General features: G+C 38.7%; 1 protein-coding gene across 1 annotated transcript in view; it reads left to right on the top strand.

Annotated features, from left to right (window-relative positions):
• Positions 1-19,858, top strand: part of CPA6 (carboxypeptidase A6) — a 198,258-nt gene that overhangs the window by 126,212 nt on the left and 52,188 nt on the right. The window contains exons 3-6 of the mRNA XM_036338465.1: positions 8,705-8,829; positions 13,418-13,532; positions 15,335-15,436; positions 17,751-17,855. Of these exons, the coding sequence (XP_036194358.1) occupies positions 8,705-8,829; positions 13,418-13,532; positions 15,335-15,436; positions 17,751-17,855 (447 nt within the window). The remainder of the gene's footprint in view (positions 1-8,704; positions 8,830-13,417; positions 13,533-15,334; positions 15,437-17,750; positions 17,856-19,858) is intronic.

The following is a 19,858-nucleotide window of genomic DNA, read 5'->3' as shown; positions in this document are numbered from 1 at the left end:
GGAAACAGCCTAAGTGCCCATCAGTAGATGAGTGGATTAGAAAACTGTGGTACATCTACACAATGGAATACTACACTGCTGTAAAAAGGAAGAAACTCTGCCCTAACTGGTTTGGCTCAGTGGATAGAGCGTCGGCCTGCAGACTCAAGGGTTCCAGGTTTGATTCCGGCCAAGGGAATGTACCTTGGTTGCGGGCACATACCCAGTGGGGAGTGTGCAGGAGGCAGCTGATCGATGTTTCTCTCTCTCATCGATGTTTCTAACTCTCCATCCCTCTCCCTTCCTCTCTGTAAAAAATCAATAAAATATATTTTAAAAATAAATATATAAAAAAATAAAAATAAAAAAGGAAGAAACTCCTACCATTTGCAATAGCATGGATGGACCTTAGCATTATGCTAAGTGAAATAAGTCAGTCAGAGAAAGATAAATATCACATGATCTCACTCATTTGTGGAATATAATGAACAACATGAACTGATGAACAAAAACAGATCCAGAGACAGAGAAGCATCGATCAGACCATCAAACCTCAGAGGGAAGGCAGGGGAGGGTGGGGGTAAGGGGGAGAAATTAACCAAAGGACTTGTATTCATGCATATAAGCATAACCAGTGGACACAGACACTAGGGGGATGAGAGCATGAGTGGGGAGGTGGTGGGGGGGGCAGTGGGGGGATAAGGACACATGTAATACCTTAATCAATAAATAAAAATAAAAAATTAAATAATAAAAAATATTGCCTTGGGGGTCCTTTGTATTTCTATATAAATTATAGGGTTTTTTATTTCTATAAAGAATGGGATTTTTATAGGGATTGCATTGAATGTATGTATCAGTTAAGGCAGTATGGACATTGATTGGAAATATTAATATTGTTACAATTTACACAGAATTTGTTTCTTTTTTCTCTGTTTTCTTTAGTATCCTTCACCATTGTTTCATGATTTTTAGTGTATAAGCTTTTCACCTCTTTGGTTCAGTTTATTTCTAGTTTATTCTTTGAACTGGTATTATAAGTGGAATTGTTTTAATTTTTTGATAGTTTGTTATTAGTGTATGGAAATACCACTAATTTTTGCTTGTTGATTTTTGTCTCCGGAAACTTTACTTAATGTATTTGTTAATTCTAATAGGCTTTTGTGTGTTTGTCTTTAAGGTTTTCTACATATCATGTCATCTGGAAACAGTGATAATTTTGCTTCCTTTCCGATTTGGTTACCTTTTATTCTTTGTCTTGCTTATTTACTCTGGCTAGGACTTTCCATACTCTACTGAATAGATGTGAAAAGAGTGGACATTCTTGCCTTGTACTGGATCACAGAGGAAAAGCTTCCTGTTTTTGCCATTGAGAATGATGTTAGCTGTGGGATTTTCATAGATGGCCTTCTTTTGCATTGAAATAAGTTTCTTCTACACCTATTTTGTTGAGTTTTTATTTTGAATGAATATTACATTTTGTCAAATGCTTTTTCTTGTGACTCTATGTTCTGTTAACCTTTTATTCTGTTAATATATCAGTCAACTTGTGTATGTTGAACCACCCTTTTATCCCAGGGATAAATTCCACTTGCTCCTAGTATATAATCTTTCCAGTGTGCTGTTGAATTTAGTTTGTTAGTATTCTATTGAGGGTTTTTGCATCTAAGTTTACTAGAAATATCGGCCCGTAGTTTTCTTTTCTTGTGGTGTCTTTGTTTGGTATCTGGGTGATACAGGTGTCATAGAATGAGTTTGAAAGTGTCCCCTCCTCTTCTGTGTCTTAGAAGAGGTTAAGGAGAACTAATATTAACTCTTCTTCAAATGTTCAGTGGAGTTCAACCGTGAATCCCTGGGTTTTTCTTTGTTGTGAGGGTTTTTTATTACTGATTCAGTTTCCTTATTCGTTATTGGTCTGTTCAGGCTTTCCATTTCCTCTTGATTAAGTCTTGGTAGGTTGTATGTTGGTAAGAGTGGGTTCAGCTCTTTCACTTTTTAAAAATTGGTCTAAGAACAGACGGAAACTTGATTTAATGAATACAGATTGCAGCTGGTTCTCCTTCGTTCCCATGTCAGTCGATAACTTTCCCATAGGCTAGAAATCTCAATCATTTCCTCTCCTTCCTTCTTCCTCACTCTGCATAACCAACTTTGTTTTTGGAATGCTTTTCCTGTCTCGCTCCTTCTGTGCATTTCCAATGGACATAACTCCTTGCAGCTCCAAGTGTGATCTATGGGCCAGCAGCACTGTCATCAACCAGAAGCTTGTTAGAAATGCAGAATCTCAGACTGTATCTAGACCTGCTAAATCAGAATCTGCATTTTTTAAAAGAGAGAAGATTAATAAATAAAATCAGAAATAAAGAATATTGTAAATGATACTATAGAAATTCAAAGGATCATAAGACACAACTATGAACAGTCATCTGCCAACAAATAACCTAGAAGAAACAGATAAATGCTTCTGTTTTATTTTCAACTAGAAGCCCAATGCATGAAATTCGTGCAAGGGGCACATCCCCAGCGGCCACCTCTGCCTCGGCCCTTGCAGACCTGGCTTCGTCCAGAAGGTCGTCTGGTCTAATTAGCATATTACACTTTTATTATTATAGATACTGACCTATAAGTCCATGCAAGGTGATTCTAGTGCTAAATTGTTGAGAGGGACTTTTTTCTAACTTTTAGGATAAGAAGAAAATATGGATAAATTTGAGAAAGATCTTCCTAGGGAAATGTAAGCTTTTATACTCAGAAAGGCACCCTGAGTTTAACAGAATTATAGTGTAAAGGGTACTTGGAAATCATGTAGTTTAGCTACATTATTTGTAATTAAGAAAATTAAGGCCCTAAAATGTGACATATTAAAATTTAGATAGGATATAAAAGAAATGGCTTCTTCCCGTTTCCTACGTTGGGAATCTTTTTTTTTTTTTTTTCACTAAACCAAAGATGTTTTATTTTATTTCTTTGGATAATATATAGTAAAGTTTTTGAGCCAGATTCTGGGAAGAAAATTCATTAACAAAATCTGAAGTGCTTTCCATTTGAGTATTAAACCACAGTAAAGAGCCAGAATTTTAAAATGTAAATGCACCGTCATACTGCTCTTAAAGCACCAAATGGAATATTCTAAATGTAGCAAATATCATGGAGAAGTCATCAATGTTTAAACCATAAATCATCAAAAGAGGGTAGAGGGAATCTCTGTTACTTTATGGGATGCAATCAGGGGCTCTTCCTTCAAATATACTTACTAATGAATATCCATGTGATGCACCAGCTGCTTTCTGATTATTTCCATCCTTTCTGCAAAGCTAAAGGCGAAAAATGCTAACTGGATTCTCAGGTACAGAGTTATTTTAAGCTAGCAGAATGTAGTGAAATATTACGTCTCTAATACGTTTCCTGCATGGCCGCCTAGTTTCAGTGTCTCTAGGATAGGAGTCAAGAATCTTTCCTTAGTATTTATAAGTCTTCAAATGTTCACCGAAAGGACAGGGATTAAGGAAGTATTGACTCTTTTATATGAAAAAGGTGTTGGTATGTAGGTGCTACATAAAGGTGCATGGAATCAAAGGCAGATATCATGGACTTCCTAGTCTCTCCTGGGGGGGCCAGCATAGCTCGACATCCGTTGTCCCATAACCCCAAACGCCGTAGTCCCCAAATCACCTCCAAGTCACCCTGGCCTGATAATGCTGAGCTCCCAGCCCTTGTTTAGCCTGCCAGCAGTTATCACACGACCTAAATAGAACAGTGATCATCCTGGAAAACGGAAAGCAAACCTGACTCGCACTAACAGCTAGACTTGGTATTCTCCTGGTGAATATAAACCATTTCACAGTAAACCAATTTCAGACAAGACCACTCTGTGTCCCTCATGAAATAAGATTAAAACAAAAAACAAGATCACAGTGATCATGACTAAACACAGACCAAAAAAGAACATTGTCCAAACCAGAAGCATGACCAAACATTCCTCCTTTGTGTGTGTGTGTGTGTGTGTTTTGTTTTGTTTTGGTTTTGTTTTTTGTTTTTTTGGCTGATTTGAGTGGCTACGGCTTCTTTATCAATTACAGTTTTAGCCCCACATTATTTCCCCTGTTTTCTAGATAAAATTATTAAGCTATCCAATGATAGAATTACCTCTCTTTTGGATAGCATTCACTCCAGAAAAAAAATCCTACTTCCTTAACCCCTTCACAGAATTACCTAACATGACCCCAAATCCCACAGATTCTAAGCCCCGGTCCTGAGATTAACCCCTTGTTGCACTGATCCAATAAACCAAACTTTTTTTACTGCTCTTATTGTCTAAGTCTTTGACGGATAGGCTTCAACAATGCTTCCAGATTGTGAATGTACCAATCAGTAGTTTAGGGAAATGTTAAGAATCTTTCCCTTTTCCAATATGTGGGCTTCGTTTCAATAAATGGGACTATCTAATTATTACAATCAGCAATTAGCCTTAAAGAGAACTAGAAGGAAAACTTGGGCACGAAGACAAAGCTTTCCCAAGGCTTCCCACCTTTACCTCATGTAGAAATAATGTTTTTCTGATGACTAGTACTCAGGCTGGTAGTAATAATTGCTATTGTATTAAAAGTTATAAGCAATGCTTTCTTTTGGACTGATTTAACTTTATCCCAATATGAGGCCTTTGGTGATGTTTTTTATTATTTTAATCCCTAATTAGTTGTTAGTTAACATGTTTTCATCTTTCTTTAATGGTGAAACAACAAGAAATCTAATTGCCTACATTTCTGAGGCCTTTTTTTGGATTTATTGGGACTGTGCTTTAAGGAAATGATAACTTACAAAATGCTCCTGGGCTTGGAAAGAGAAGACAGGGCTAGGCAAAACTGGATCCAGGAATTTTAACAGCCTACCAATGCCTCTGGTTTATAGGAGACCATATTCTTTGGCCACGTTTCCCTCCCAGCAGCGCACTGATACTTGAAATGTTGACACGTTGTAAGAAGGAGAGCAAGGGCAAATAGGACAGTGAAAGATAAGCATTTCTTGAACAGTGTAGCTGACGTGACCACTGCCGTCATCAGAAAAGAGTGCAGTACTGTGACCTGAGAAGCAGCGTATTCTAAGATTACACGGAAATGTAATAAAAATTCAAAATTAAGGACTTTGAGTTGAGAAGTGAAATAAGTGAAAATTTATCAATTTCTTGGTAAGAGGAACTGGAATTGGGAACCTAGAAATGCTCTGGAGCAATCTTGGAGAGAATACATATTTGAAAAAAGAAGAAAGAGATAAAAATGTGTGGTTTCTTTCATCCCGTTTCCAAAATATTTAGTGCCTATTATGTGCCATGCATGATTCTGAAAACTGGGGATATAATGATGGGGGGAGGGGAAGTATTAAGGGATGGCAACAAACCTTAGTATCAAAAAGATGTCTGTAGAATAAACTGATGGTTGTCAGATGGGAAGGGGGTGAAAGGGAATGGGATTAAGAAGTACAAATTGCCCTGACTGGTTTGGCTCAGTGGATAGAGCGTCAGCCTGCGGACCAAAGGGTCTCAGGTTTGATTCTGGTCAAGGGCATGTACCTTGGTTGCGGGCACATCCCCGGTAGAGGGTGTGCAGGAGGTGGCTGATCGATGTTTCTCTCTCACCGATGTTTCTAACTCTCTATCCCTCTCCTTCCTCTCTGTAAAAAAATCAATATATTTTTTTTAAAAAAGTACAAATTGCCAGTTATAAAAATCAGTCACAGGGATATAAAGTACAGCCTAAGGAATATAATCAATAATAATATTTTAATAACTATGTATGGTGTCACATGGGTACTAGACTTATCGGGATGGCTACTTCCTAAGTTATATAAATGTCTAATCACTATGTTGTAAGTCTAATACAGTAGGTCCTTTGTTCTTACGGCACAAGGTAACGCGATTTTCACCGTAAGTCAGAACCCACCTACATAAGTACCTACGTCACTCACTCACATGGAGCACATACACAGCAGTAATGAAGTGAAACAGTAACAAAAATTTAAACGAAAGATAACAATTCCTGACCTTTACTTGTGGTAAATAAATCATAAAACACATATGTACATATGTTGAAATGACAGAACTTTTTTTTTATAAATAAATGGGAGATGGCGATTAACCACAAATCAACGTACATCGAGTCTGACGTAACCCGAGGATTGCCTGTATAGTATTGAATGTCAACTGTAATCAAAATTTTTTTAAAAAAATACTGATATAAGAATAAAAACACAATCAGAAAAAAAAAATCTGGCAAGTCCTAAAGATGATTAAAGGATTAGGAAAATCTAACACATAAAAAAAAGATACCAAGGTGCTTTATCTCTTAAAGGCAAGAAACCAGCCATTGCTCAGTGTAGAACAAGAAAACAAAATGAAACTGTGCTATAATGTAAGAGCTTAAGACAAATGTCTGCTCTCTTATTAAATGTGGATATGAGTTAAATTAGTATGTTATCAACTCTCCTCTTTTGGAGACTAAAAAGATGTGGTTTAGTTGCATCTATTGGGGACAGTTTGATTGAGACCTAGATGCATCCTTGCCCAAAGGCTGACAGATGGATCAAATGATTTCTCAGCATCCCTTCCAGCCCCACACTTCTGTTTTCCTAGGATTGTTGGACTAGGATGTTAGCTGAGTCAGATTTGCCCTTGCAAGTTGGTGGAGGAGTCAGCTGCTTGAAAGAAAACAGGTAGACTTTTTGTCTCCAAAATAAATGCCTCTCTACCCTTTCCAAATTAAATTATACCATCATTTTTCCTTGCATCACAAAGTATTTTTAGTCTTATAGAGTTCTTAATTGAATACCTAAGTGAAAATAAACTCAACCTTATCTGATAAAAACTTAGCAGCAAACCAAGACTGGAAATGCAGGAAGAGGGAGTCCCAAAGCAGAGAGAAAACAGACATGACTATAACTAACAAACTGCACCTAATTGATAAGCTTTAGACTTATGCAGAAGATAGCCCTCTCCACCCTCCCAGCTGAGTTCAGCTATTCATTCTTTTTAAATTAAATTTATTGGGGTAATATTGGCTAATAACATCATACAGGCTTCAGGTGTGTAATCTTATAATAACCCATCTGTATATTGCATTGTGTGCTCACCAGTCTCCTTTCCTCACCATATATGTGACCCCCTTTAGTTTCTTCATCCTCCTCCTACCCACCTTGCCCTTTGGTAACTACCATACTGTTGTCTGTGAGTTTGTTTTTGTTGCTGTTGTTGTTCACTTGTTGCTTTTTGTTATATATTCCACATATGAGTGAAATCGCATGGTTCTGGTTCCTTTCCACCTTTCCTGTTTTGCTTAGCATGATGCTCTCAAGACCATCCAAGTTGTTGCAAAATGCAATGTTTCATCCTTTTATATGGCTGAGTAGTAGTCCCTATTACCAGGTCTTCTTCATCCAACTGAAGGACACTTAGGTCGTAAATAATGGTGCAGTGAACATAGGGATAGATATGTCTTTACGAATAAGTGTTTTTAAATTTTTCGAGTTGATATCCAGAAGAAGGATTGCTGGGTCATATGGTAACTCCATTCTTAATTTTTTGAGGAACCTCCATAGTTACTGTGCCAATTTACATTTTCACCAGCAGCACACAGGGTTTCCTTTTCTCCACACCCTCTCCAGTACTTGTTTGTTTCCCTATTGATAACATGTGTGAGGTGGTATTTGATTGCAATTTTGATTTGCATTTCCCTTATAGCTAGTGAAGTTGAACATCTTTTCATATATCCGTTGGCCATCTGTGTCTTCTTGGGAAACATGTCTGCTCAGGTCCTCTGCCCATTTTTAAATTGGAATTTTTGTTTTGTTCTGAGTTGTATGAGTTCTTTATATATTTTGGATATCAGTCCCTTGTTGGAGGTATCTTTTGCAAAAATACAAGTCATTCTTTCAATGACTTTGGAATTCCTACCAGTGCAGAGCACTAGACAAAACACTAGGGCACTACAGCAAGCAGCAGACATGGCCCTTGCCTTCCTGCAAAACACTGAACACATGGTAAACACATAGTGAATTACTAAATGAAGCCTACATATACACAACAGATAACAATTGAATTGCAATGTGCACAAAGCACCATTCTAGGCACTTGGAATGGGGTGGTAACAGAATGGACAAATCCTTGGCCCTCTGGATGCTACATTCTGGTCAAAGGAAATTATACAATGAAAGCACAAGGTGTTCTAAGAACTATGACGAGGAAACCTACCCTAGCTGACAAGTCCTCCCTGAGAAAAGAATGTTTCTCTTGGTGAAAGGCATGTGTTGGCGAAAGAGGAGGTACCAAACCTGGAGAGGGTTCCATGTAAAGTTACCAAATGTTGTCAGACTACCACGATTTGCTTGTATAGTAGGATAAAGGGTAATATTTTTATCAGTATTATTCTAATATTTGTGCAATAAATAATATTAAACATCAAACTCATACTTATAACTGTTATCTCATTTTTACCTTGTAGCTTTAATGTATTGGTCTTTACGTTTATAAATTATGATCAAATTATATATGGATATGACATAATTTAGAGAATTCAAAATCAAATAGGAGTTTTACCCTCATGATTCAAGCCCTGAGTCTAATTCCAAAATGTGTTTGATGTTACTGAATGCAAACAAGATAACATGTTTGACACTGTGACATGGATCTTTCCCACCTACACTGAATATGAATTATAGGTTGGTTCCTGCACTACAGGTGGACCTGTGGCAGCCCAGCAGTATCTCCTATGTCTCAGAGGGAACAGTCACTGATGTCCATATTCCCCACAATGGTTCCCGCGCCTTGCTAGCCTTTTTACAGGAAGCCAACATCCCATACAAGTAAGCATTTTTTTTCATTGTTTAGTCCATTTGTACTAAGTTGAACTGAATTATAGCTGTATTCAGGTTATTTACTGAGTGCCAATGATGTTGTGTCAGGTACTGTTTATCCAACTGGGAAAACCAACATGAATATAACAATTATATTTACCTTTGAGCTTATTAATGTAATGGTAAAGAGAGAAACCACATTGACATATTTCACCATCACCACCAAGTCATCAGTATAAACACAGAAGGTATTTTTTTCTGTGGGAGGAAAGTAGAGAAGCCTAGCAATGCCTAGAAGGCGAATGAGTTTGTTTTAAATATATTTTATTGATTTTTTACAGAGAGGAAGGGAGAGGATAGAGAGTTAGAAACATCGATCAGCTGCCTCCTGCACACCTCCTACTGGGGATGTGCCCGCAACTAAGGTGCATGCCCTTGACTGGAATCGAATCTGGGACCTTTCAGTCCGCAGGCTGACGCTCTATCCACTGAGCAAAACCAGTTAGGGCAGCGGGGAGAGCTTTTTGTAGGAGCTGTTCAATTAGGCAAAGGATGAGACTCAGGACCTTACAAACAGAGGAGACAATGAAAGCGAAGGGAAGCAGCATAGTGTGTGTGCAGGAAACTGAGGTAGTTCAGTGTTATTAGTGTACAAAATTCAAATCAGAGAGTAGAAAAAAATGGTGGAGAGTCAGAGGAGGTCAGGTTGTGGGAAGAATGATGTTTACTCTTATCCTGCGGGTGGTGCTGCACAGGTGGGGGATGCAAGCAAGGGAGACACACACACACACATAACTGGATAGAGACTGCAATCATGGTCCAGGTAAGAGATAGTGAGGACCTGAGTCACGACCAGAGTAGTGGATCAGGAGAGCATTCAATAAAATAGTTCAGAGGCAAAACCTCCTGGACTCACTTGGTTGGATGCAGGTGCAAGAGAAAGAAGTCAAGGATGATGCCAAGTCTTCTAGCTTGGGTGAATGAGCAGCCAGATTCATACAGATTTGGATATTTTCAGGTTTTCTTAAGGACTAGTTATACTAGCAGGAATAGAACAGGAGTCAAAGAAGAAATGAAAGACTTTCAAGAGAGGGAACATCGGTGGTATCAAATACTGCAATGAGACCAGCAAGAAAAGGATTGAACAGTTTCCTCTGGATTTGGCAATAGAAACAGTGTTGGTAACTCTAATTGAGGAATTAGATTGTCAGGAGTAGGAGACAGAGAAGCAAACAGGAGGTGAGAACATGGAGCGGCAGAGAAGATGACTGCTCTTGGAAGGTAAAATAAGGAGAGAAGTAGAGAATGAGGAGTGACTACAGGGAGATGCAGTATCAATGACTACTTGAGTTTGGAATTTGTTTAGGGAGGGGGCAATCTGGGCTTGTTTATAGGCTTAGGGGAGGGGCCAGTAGGAAAGAAGATGATGATGAGATCAGAAAGAATGCAAAAGTGGAGATGTGAGTTTAAATAGTGGGAAGGAACGTTACTCTCTAAGACTGAAGACGTAAGTGTGGGACTAGTTGAAAGGGATGATAACTGATGGCTAACTTTTTTGAAGAAGCAAAATTATCTTCTGAAAGTGAAGAAACAAGGGTTGAAGAATGTTCCAAGAGAAAAACTAAGGTAGGAACCAAGAAAAGAAGTTGTTGCAGATACTAGAGCTTATAGCCCTGATAAAGAGTTGCGATTTCATTGAGCAGGACCACAGAAAGATCATGGTCATAACGACATTCCTAGTGAGATACTAGCTCAAGTATTCATCCATGGGGTCTAATCTGGATAGGAAAGGGGGAGAGTTTGGGAGGAATGACAGGGGGGCGGAGGTGACAGGAGAATCAAGGAAGGGGTGAAGATCGTTATATATATATTTAAAATAGGTGTAGTGTGACTGAGGACAACAAACTAAATGGAAGTTTTGACAGTGTTGGCTATTGGATATTAAGAAATCTAGGATAGAACATTTATGGCTGGTGATAAGATTCAGGGGGTAACCATGGGGCAGATGGCTGAAGTGTAGTAGTGATCATTGAGGCTGAAGTGGTCAAGAATGGGTGGATAAATCACCAGAGAATCATCATAGCACTCTTAAATCTCCTTGGCTGATGGCAAGATTAGAGGTGGAGAGATATAACAGGACGGCAATATCAGGAAGTATCCAGGAGCTAGAGAAAAGCAACTAGGAATGATATAATGCCGAAGAAAGGATAAGCTTTTCCTGGAAGTTAGAAGATTAAGGGGGAAGGAGAAATGGGGGTCCAGGAGAATGGAGGTCCCTACCTTCTGGCCCCATGTTAAGTGGAGTGGAAGAAGAGAAAGCCATAAAAGAACCTGCATCCTTAAGAGCATCCAGTCTCTATTAGGGCAAGAATATAAGAGAGAGTTCTCTGAAGAGACTGGAGGATGTAGGAAGCCTATTTACAGTGAATGAGGGATTCCAGAAAGTTCACTGGAAAAGGAAGTGGAGGGATGGGGAGTCAATGCAGGATCTGAAGTGCAACATAGTAATGAGACTAGACCGAGTGACTTACCTTTTGTTTGGAATCCTAGGATTTCGGGATTGACAAGCATGATTGTCAATAACTAACCTCAGCTACCCCCAATTTTTTAAATCCTCACTTGAGGATATGTTCCCATTGATTTTTAGAGAGAGAGTGGAAGAAAGAGAGAAATATCAGTGTGAGAAAAACACATCGATTGGTTGCCTCCTCCATGAGCCCTGACCAGGGCCCAGGCTGTGGAGGAGCCTACAACCAAGGTACGTGCCCTTGATCGGAATCAAACCTGGGACCGTACAATCCACAGGCCGACACTCTATCCACTGAGCCAAACTGGCTAGGACAACCCCCAATTTTTTTAGCAAGTCCTGGTACTGACAAAACAAGCACAAAGACCTGTAATGATGTCTGGCGAGGCCTGGGATGGGCTCATGGCTCTTGGGATTAATGGTGAAGGCCCTAGTCTCTGTGAAAGGCTGGACCAAGGGTGCAACATGACAGTGACATCCCTCCCTGGTTCACCCAAATAATTCCCTGCCAGAAAAATAATTGCAGCCTTATTAAAGTACTGATTTGCTTTTTCAGTAAGATATTTTATCTGTAAAAAAAAAAAAAAAAAAAAAAAAAAGCTATTTTATCTGTGCTTCTACAACAGGGTAGAGGCACAGCTATGCATAAAACTATTGTTCATATTGAACACATTTTAGTCATTGCTGTAGCTTTGATTTTCTGAATGCCTAGCAGGAAAGAGCTTGGTAATTATATCTATAGGTGCTCAGTAACAACTCACATGCTTCATTAATTATTATTCGGTAGAAAAGAATATACCAATTATTTTAACAAGTCTCTATTTCCTGCTATTAAATATAGGTCATGCGGAGCTAACAGAATAAAAATCACACTGTATGTCACGGAGGATAGAGTCTAAAAATGAGTCTTTTAAACCAGTTGTCTCCTCGTGGAGAATAATAATTTAGAATTATTCATTTTGTTGGTCGCAAGATAATAACACATAAGAGTATATTAAATTCCACAGGACCAGTAGGTAGAGATCATTTTAATTGACTTTTATTATTGGAGCCTGGAGTATTTTCAAAATATTATCATTTACTCTGTACAGCTATACATATTTATAGCTATAGTCATCTTTAAAGCCAAGATACTGTGACCCCATGTGTCTGGCCCCTAGGTGATCAATTCCTCTTAATGACATGACAAATAAGATGACTCATTTTGCCATAAAAAAACTGTCATTCATTTTGTAAATTAAATACCTATAAAAATTGGTTATGGAACTTCAAATTTGGAGTTCCCTCTTCTACCCTGGAAGCTTGGGGGAGGTGGTTTTATACTAAGTGATGACATCACTTGGAAAGTTCTTTATAGGAGCTCATTCAATTGGTAGGAATAATAATCAGCTGTAAAGAACTAAGAAAATACAACATCTACAAAAACCACTTCTGGGCTCCATTTCCTGGCCTTCTCATCAATCCATTAGTTTCCAATAAACTACTTGATGAGGAAAATGGGCTAGACTTGTGGTCAGCAAACTGCAGCTCGCGAGCCACATGCGGCTCTTTGGCCCCTTGAGTGTGGTTCTTCCACAAAATACCACGTGCAGGCGCGCGTACAGTGCAATTGAAACTTCGTGGCCCATGCGCAGAAGTCGGTTTTCGGCCTGGGCGAGTCTATTTTGAAGAAGTACTGTTGATATTTGGCTCTGTTGACTAATGAGTTTGCCGACCACTGGGCTAGACCTTCCACATCACAATTATTTTTATTTTCGGGTTGGTCTCTTTGGGCCTATATTAAGGTGTAGGCTAAGTTATTGAAAATAGCAGTATGATTGTATTTATTCACACAATCATTCAGTTTGTATAACTACTCAATCAATGGTAGTCATTATTACTATTATTATTAGGGAACATATGCTTATAATTTTACATTTTATATTTATTACACCATTTATTTGCCAGCTTTTATTTCCTGAAAAAATAACATTTCCCAAAATTTGGCATTCTTAGAAATTTCATAGATGCATGATTATCTTTTTATATTACCTCCATTTAATTTTCATCATGTCTATATTACAAATCCAGGATCCTCATAGAAGATCTTCAGAAAGTACTGGAAAAGGGAAGCAGTTCACAAGCTCAGAGAAATCGAAGATCCCTCTCTGAATATAATTATGAAGTTTATCACTCCTTAGAAGATGTATGTAATCAAAAGGGCTTTCCTCACTTTTTTGAAAATTAATTTTTATCAGACCTAAGGATTGAGAATGAAGCACTAAGAGGCAGGGGCTAGATGAAGAGTATGTATAGCTCTTTATATTGCCTAGGCACCTCAGTCTTCCACTAAGCCTTTAGCTAACTGCTATATAAGAAGTAGCAAAATAATTTTAATTCATTTGCTCCACCCACCCCTGCATAGGACATGGGAAACGCATTGGAAAAGTGAAGTAACACTGTTATAACTGTGGTTATAAAGACCTTAACTTAAAAGTCAGGTGCACTTATTGATGGAAGGTAGAGTGAGCTCGAGTTTGAGAGCAATGATTTGGTTGAGGGATAAGCGTGAACTTTGCTTCTTACCCCACACCCTCTGCAAGTCTGTGACCTCCCAAAGGCCAAGCTTCATCTGTGGCACCTCAAGGCTTATTATTGTGCTATTATTTATTCTACCTGGAAAACACAGCAACCTCATTCCCACTACCATATCCTTTACTGTTCACCTGGACCACAAATCTCAGCTTAAGCAAGAAGACAGCTGTTTCTACTGAATCAGAACTCCACTCCCACCTCCAACCCCCAGCATATTGCATGCACCATAGCACGTGGATGTACGATTATTTGATCAATGCCTTTCTCTCTAATAAGCTGCGAGTTCCATGAGGACAGGCATTTCTCATTCACCACTATATCCCTAGTGGCAAGCAAATAGACCTCCAAACAGAGAGTTGAGGACAGAATGAATAAATGAATGCACATATATATTTCCCATACTTCTCTGAATTGAGCAAAAGAATGCCAGGCATAGAATTCATGAGGTCCTGTTACATATTCTTAAGAGAATTTTTGGTTCTCTTGATAATGACTTTCCTTTCAAGAGTATTTCTATATATTTTATGTTACAATAAGGAAAGGTTTTAGATAACTTGGCACATGGATGTACTATTAACATGAACTAGAAAAAAGTCAAAATTTAAAATCTATCTATATAGATATGTATGTATACATACATACACAGACTCATTAGACTAAGAAAAAAATATAGTACCTTCCAAAATATTTTTTTCAGCACAGATTCTTTTACATCATGGAATAGTGGGACATTTTTGTGTGACTTCCTTACTCCTCATGGAGCTTTTAAGTCAGAAATGTCACCCATCTTTCTAAGTGCCTTATTCATCCATCTCCAGTGTACCTTCTGACGACAGGTAAGTATATGTGAAAGGATTGATGCAAATGCATCACTATAACTGGGGAATTTATTCAGATTATACCCTCCAATATGTGGCTTGATAGAATACCATTAAATGCAAAAAATAATGTCTTTTTCTCAGCACCTTCTGTTCAGTAGCAAATTATAATATATTGCACTTCAATGAACACTTTCAAGTTGTCTGAATGGTTTTCTTGAAAGCAATTTCCTTTTTTTACTCTTAAATAGTTGGGAGGAAATGAAAATAAATTTTGATTTTCAAAAGGAACCCAGAACACATTAATTTTTTTAAAAACTCTGCCATCAAGATATTAATGACAAATGATAGTAGAAGGTATGCTTTAAAGAGGGAGCAATATACAGACATGAAGCTACTATTTGTAAAGGCAGAAAATAAAAGGTAACTTTAAATATCCCGAAGAAATTTAAAATAGAAATTTTGGCTTTTGTTCAATTTTATATTCCATGTGTGTTCTTTGTGTTCTGGGACCTATTGTTGTCTTGTTACCTTCTCTTCTCTAAAAGCTCTATAATTATGGAGTCTGACATGGTCTTTATTTATTTGCTTTTAGATTCAAAATTGGATGCATCATCTGAATAACACTCATTCAGGCCTCATTCACATGTTCTCTATTGGAAAATCATATGAGGGAAGATCTCTCCTTGTTTTAAAGGTAAAAGCAGGAAATTATTAGGTAAAAAACAGGAAATTAACTAAAATATTTACTAAACATTAACTTTGATCTATGGGGAAAAGAAGTGAAATGGTCTGTCATAGTGTCTAATATTTAACATTATCTGATAATTTCAGAAAACAAGTTCCCTTAGGTTTTCAAGCCATATTGAATTTTTGCCATTGAGTATTTCAGAGAATACTAACATATTAACGCACCTAAAAAATAATGACCTTCAAAATAATTTGCGAGTTGGTGCTACATAAAAGTTATGCGTCATTCCCAGCCCTTCACCTTATATTCTCTTCTACAGCTCTCTACCTCTTCACATGCAAACACTCAAAAAGATTTAAAATAAAACATCCCTCTCTACTTTCTTCCCATCTATTGAGACCTTGACTCACTGGCCGTCGTGCCCCCACCACTCTTCTAAATCTTCACTTGCCATGGTCAACGATGACCACTAGGCTTTCCTCCCATCTTTTTTACCATTCTCTCAGGTTCCTATCCTTTCCTTACGTTCTGGCAATCCCAGGATTCTATCCTCAAATGTGCTCTCATTCTACAAACAATCTCCGGATGGGCATATCCACCCCACGGTGTCAACAATCATTCTAGACTCTGCTATGCAGTGGCGTCCACTGTCTGGAGCTTTAAAATGCATCCATCATTGCCTGCTTTACATTCTCATCTCAATCGTCACAAAAGCACCTCCCCTCAGAATGGCACCACGCTGCTCCCAGTCTAAAAACATGAGCATCAGCCTAAATTCCTCTCCTTGATTTTTACCACCAAGAACATTCATTCTTCCTTCTAAATAGCATTTGGAGCTGCACCGACCTCCTCTTTTGTCCTCACTTATTGCTGGATCTGTTCCCCCTGGACTATCCCAATAATGGCCTCAGTACTGAACTTGCTTTTGAAACCAGACTCTACTCTCTCATCCTCTCACCCACCTCCACTGCTGTCAGTGTGGGCTCTCGCTCTCTCCCCCTGACTCCAAACATACTTGCCCCATGGGATTCAGGATGAGCCAGCTCCGTCTGCCATTCCTCCTACCGGGAAGCAGTCCCTCAGATATGGTGGTGTGCTTAGATTCTCTTCCAAGCTTGTGATGCCTCTTCCAACTTGTCTGCCAGACAAAGCTTCCAGGCTTTCTCAAGTGCTCAAATGCTCAAGAAGAAGGCCCCTCTTTTGAGAAGCCTTCTTTTCTTTTTCAGGAAAAAATTAGACTTGTTCCCAAATTAACTTACACATTTTCACATCATACTGATTAATTGCTCGTATGTCTGCCCACCCCACTCGCATATAAATCCTGTCTTTCATCTTTGAATCTCTGGTGCTGAGTACAGTGTCTGACATTGAAAAGGGTTTCCTGAGTGAACTAATGAATAAGTGAAAATTAGATCCCCTATAAACATAAAGTCAAGAGCCACCTATCGATTACTGGGTTAGAAACCATTATAAGGTAATATTCATAATCGATACTAATAAAAGGGTAATATGCTAATTAGACCATGGTGGCAGGGCTGAGGCAGAGGTGGTTAGGGGCAGTCAGGCCAGGAGGGGAGGGCAGTTGAGGGTGATCAGGCTGGTGGGGGGTGGGGGGGGCAGTTGGGGGCAATCAGGCTGGCAAAGGGGGGTAGTTGGGGGTGAGCAGGCCAGCAGGCAGAGTGGTTAGGGACGATCAGGCAGGCAAGCAGGTGAGCGGTTAGGAGCCAGCAATCCCAGATTATGAGAGGGATGTCCGACTGCCGGTTTAGGCCCAATCCCACAGGGATCCCCTGAGGGGTCCCAGATTGGAGAGGGTGCAGGCTGGGCTGAGGAAACCCCCTCCCCCCATGCACAAATTTTGTGCACCGGGCTACTAGTAGGATTACAGAGAAAAATCTGTCACTTAATTCTATAATTTAAGTTGTTTTGTGTTTTTCCATTTTGCGTTTAAATAAAATTTTACTTTGTCCACCTATAAAACATAGCTAATTCTTTACAAAAGACTCCTTGGGAATATTTCTGGTTTCTTGGATGGAGGCGAGGTGGAAAATTTGGCTTTTTACTTAACAGTCGCATATTCTATTAAAATAGAGAAGCAAATCTCTCTAAGGAATTGCTATCTTCCCTGTGTATTTTCCAGTTCTTTAATTTATAATCAGGGCAATAAATGTGTTTCAGTGTAAACAAATCTGGACTTCTGAAATAGGAAATCACTTTCTCTTTTTTATGGGTTATCAAATGAAACCTTATTAAATTATGCTGGTAAGTAAATCCAAAAATAAAAGCCTGCATTGGTTACTGTGAATTCTCTTGTTTTCAGCTGGGCAGGCGATCCCGAGCTTACAAACGAGCTGTCTGGATAGACTGTGGTATTCATGCAAGAGAATGGATTGGTCCTGCCTTTTGTCAGTGGTTTGTAAAAGAAGTAAGTTAAACCTGTTACACAATGCCCATTTCAGCTAGTCGGTGGCTCCCATGTGTTTTTATTCTGTTCAAGGAACAAAACTGGGAATGTGAAGCCAGTGATACCTGCTTGAATGATAACGTATTGATTCTGAGTCGCTTTCATGTTTATGAAGACCTCTCATAACCCTGGCTCAGCTTATCCTCGCCTCTGCCCTTAGAGGTTGGAATTACCAACCCTCATGATAGAGAAGGAACCTGGGATTCAGAGCATTTATGAATTTGTAACCAATTAGAAACCAGCCATAGTAGCTGATATATGGCAAAAGGCTAAAAATCAAATTTATGGTGTTCCAGAGAGGATTCTTATATAATATTCAACATCATTTGTCTTCTCTGTCAAAATGATCTCACACATGCTATAACAATAAAGAGATGAGCAAGTAATTGCATTTTTCCCTCCTGCTATGGATCTGTAATTTAGATACCAAAGACCTTTAACATCTGTGAATTTAACAGTCTCAGAATTTTTCATCGACTCTAATTATTAATGACTCATAGTGATTTCTCACTTTCCAAAGGCTTCTGTATGTTAGTGTACCTAGCGGGTCCCTATCCCAAGAATGGGCAATTTCATGAACCAACATCTTAACATGTTTGAATATTTTTCTATCCTTCAAGAGTGTAATGACTTTCGTGGTTGTTGTTTTTTAATCTTGACTTCTTATTTTTTTAAAAGACTCTTAAAAGGAAACCAACCACTATAGTACTGGTGCTGAAAATGAAAAAGACTAAGGAAATGAAGGTTCTAAGCCAAAAAGTAACCTTACAAATATGGTTAGCCCTGTACTTACAGAGAACCATTAAGGATACCAAAGAGATTTTAAAACTTCAGTCTTATAGGGAAATTATATGCTCTAGTGTGAGGTGTGGGATTTTGAGGACTCTCCTAGCCCTGTAAAATGTCAAGAAAGTACTGAATTTGTTAAACCTGCCACTACCAAACCCACAAAAGTATCCTTAATTTTATAAATATTATGTGATAATAAAATTTTCAAGCTATTCCCGCTCAGTGTTTTGAGTAATTCATATTCTTTAAAAGACCATTTCACCCTAATAGGACAAACGCAAAATCAAATAAGAAATTAACTCTATTACCTATTGTATTAAATATCCATTGTATAGATAAACATACTGTCTGCTTTCTCAAGTTTCAAAAAGAGGAGAAATTAGTTAAGTACAGAACACCTATTGTTTCTAGACCACGGTCCTGTGTGTGATTGAAGGACATAAGAAATTTACCTCAGCCCGCATGTGCGGCCTCTTCCTCAGAACACCTAAACTTATTTTATATGTTCATGGTGTTATCTCATTTTTGCACCAAGAGTAGAGACTCTATCTTGTTCAGTGCCAAATCCCCAGCACCCAGAGCAACACCTGGCGCTTAATAAATTTTCAAACATTTGTTAATGAATGGGAATAATGAGAATCCAGTGGTAATGAAGTGGAAAGATTTCTGAGAGAGGACTTGTCAAATCACCTCATGTAATATGAATGGTACCACCTGGATTTTTGCAAGGCACAATCTGTAAAGTCATAGGTAGCAGCTCTATAACTCAAGCTAACTGTCCAAGGAAGAGGAAGACACCGTGTAACCACAGAAAAAGAAAGAGGCGCATATAATGACTGCCCATTGAAAATAGTTGATATTGGAGCAAAAGCAAGAAGAATCCATGAAAGTGATGTGCCATTTCACCAAAGATAACTAAAGAAAGGCTTTTTCCTTCACCAGGCCATCTTCAAGCACGCAGGTATGTCTATCCATTTTTGTGCCTCTGCTACCCTTTCCATACCTCTCTTACTCTCCTGTTTATGGCAGTTGCTTGCCTCTCCACTTTATTACTTACATTTTCCATGAGTCAGGAGAGCAAACAGAAATTGGGGGGGGGGGGGGGGAAGAAGACCTATGGGATCGCTTGTTTCAGTGGCCTGGTGGAAGCATTGGGGCTGCCAACGTGTGACAGC

Source organism: Myotis myotis, unplaced genomic scaffold (assembly GCF_014108235.1).
Source record: "Myotis myotis isolate mMyoMyo1 unplaced genomic scaffold, mMyoMyo1.p scaffold_m19_p_16, whole genome shotgun sequence".
Classification (NCBI taxonomy): domain Eukaryota; kingdom Metazoa; phylum Chordata; class Mammalia; order Chiroptera; family Vespertilionidae; genus Myotis; species Myotis myotis.
This window is presented reverse-complemented; position numbering and strand designations above follow the sequence as displayed.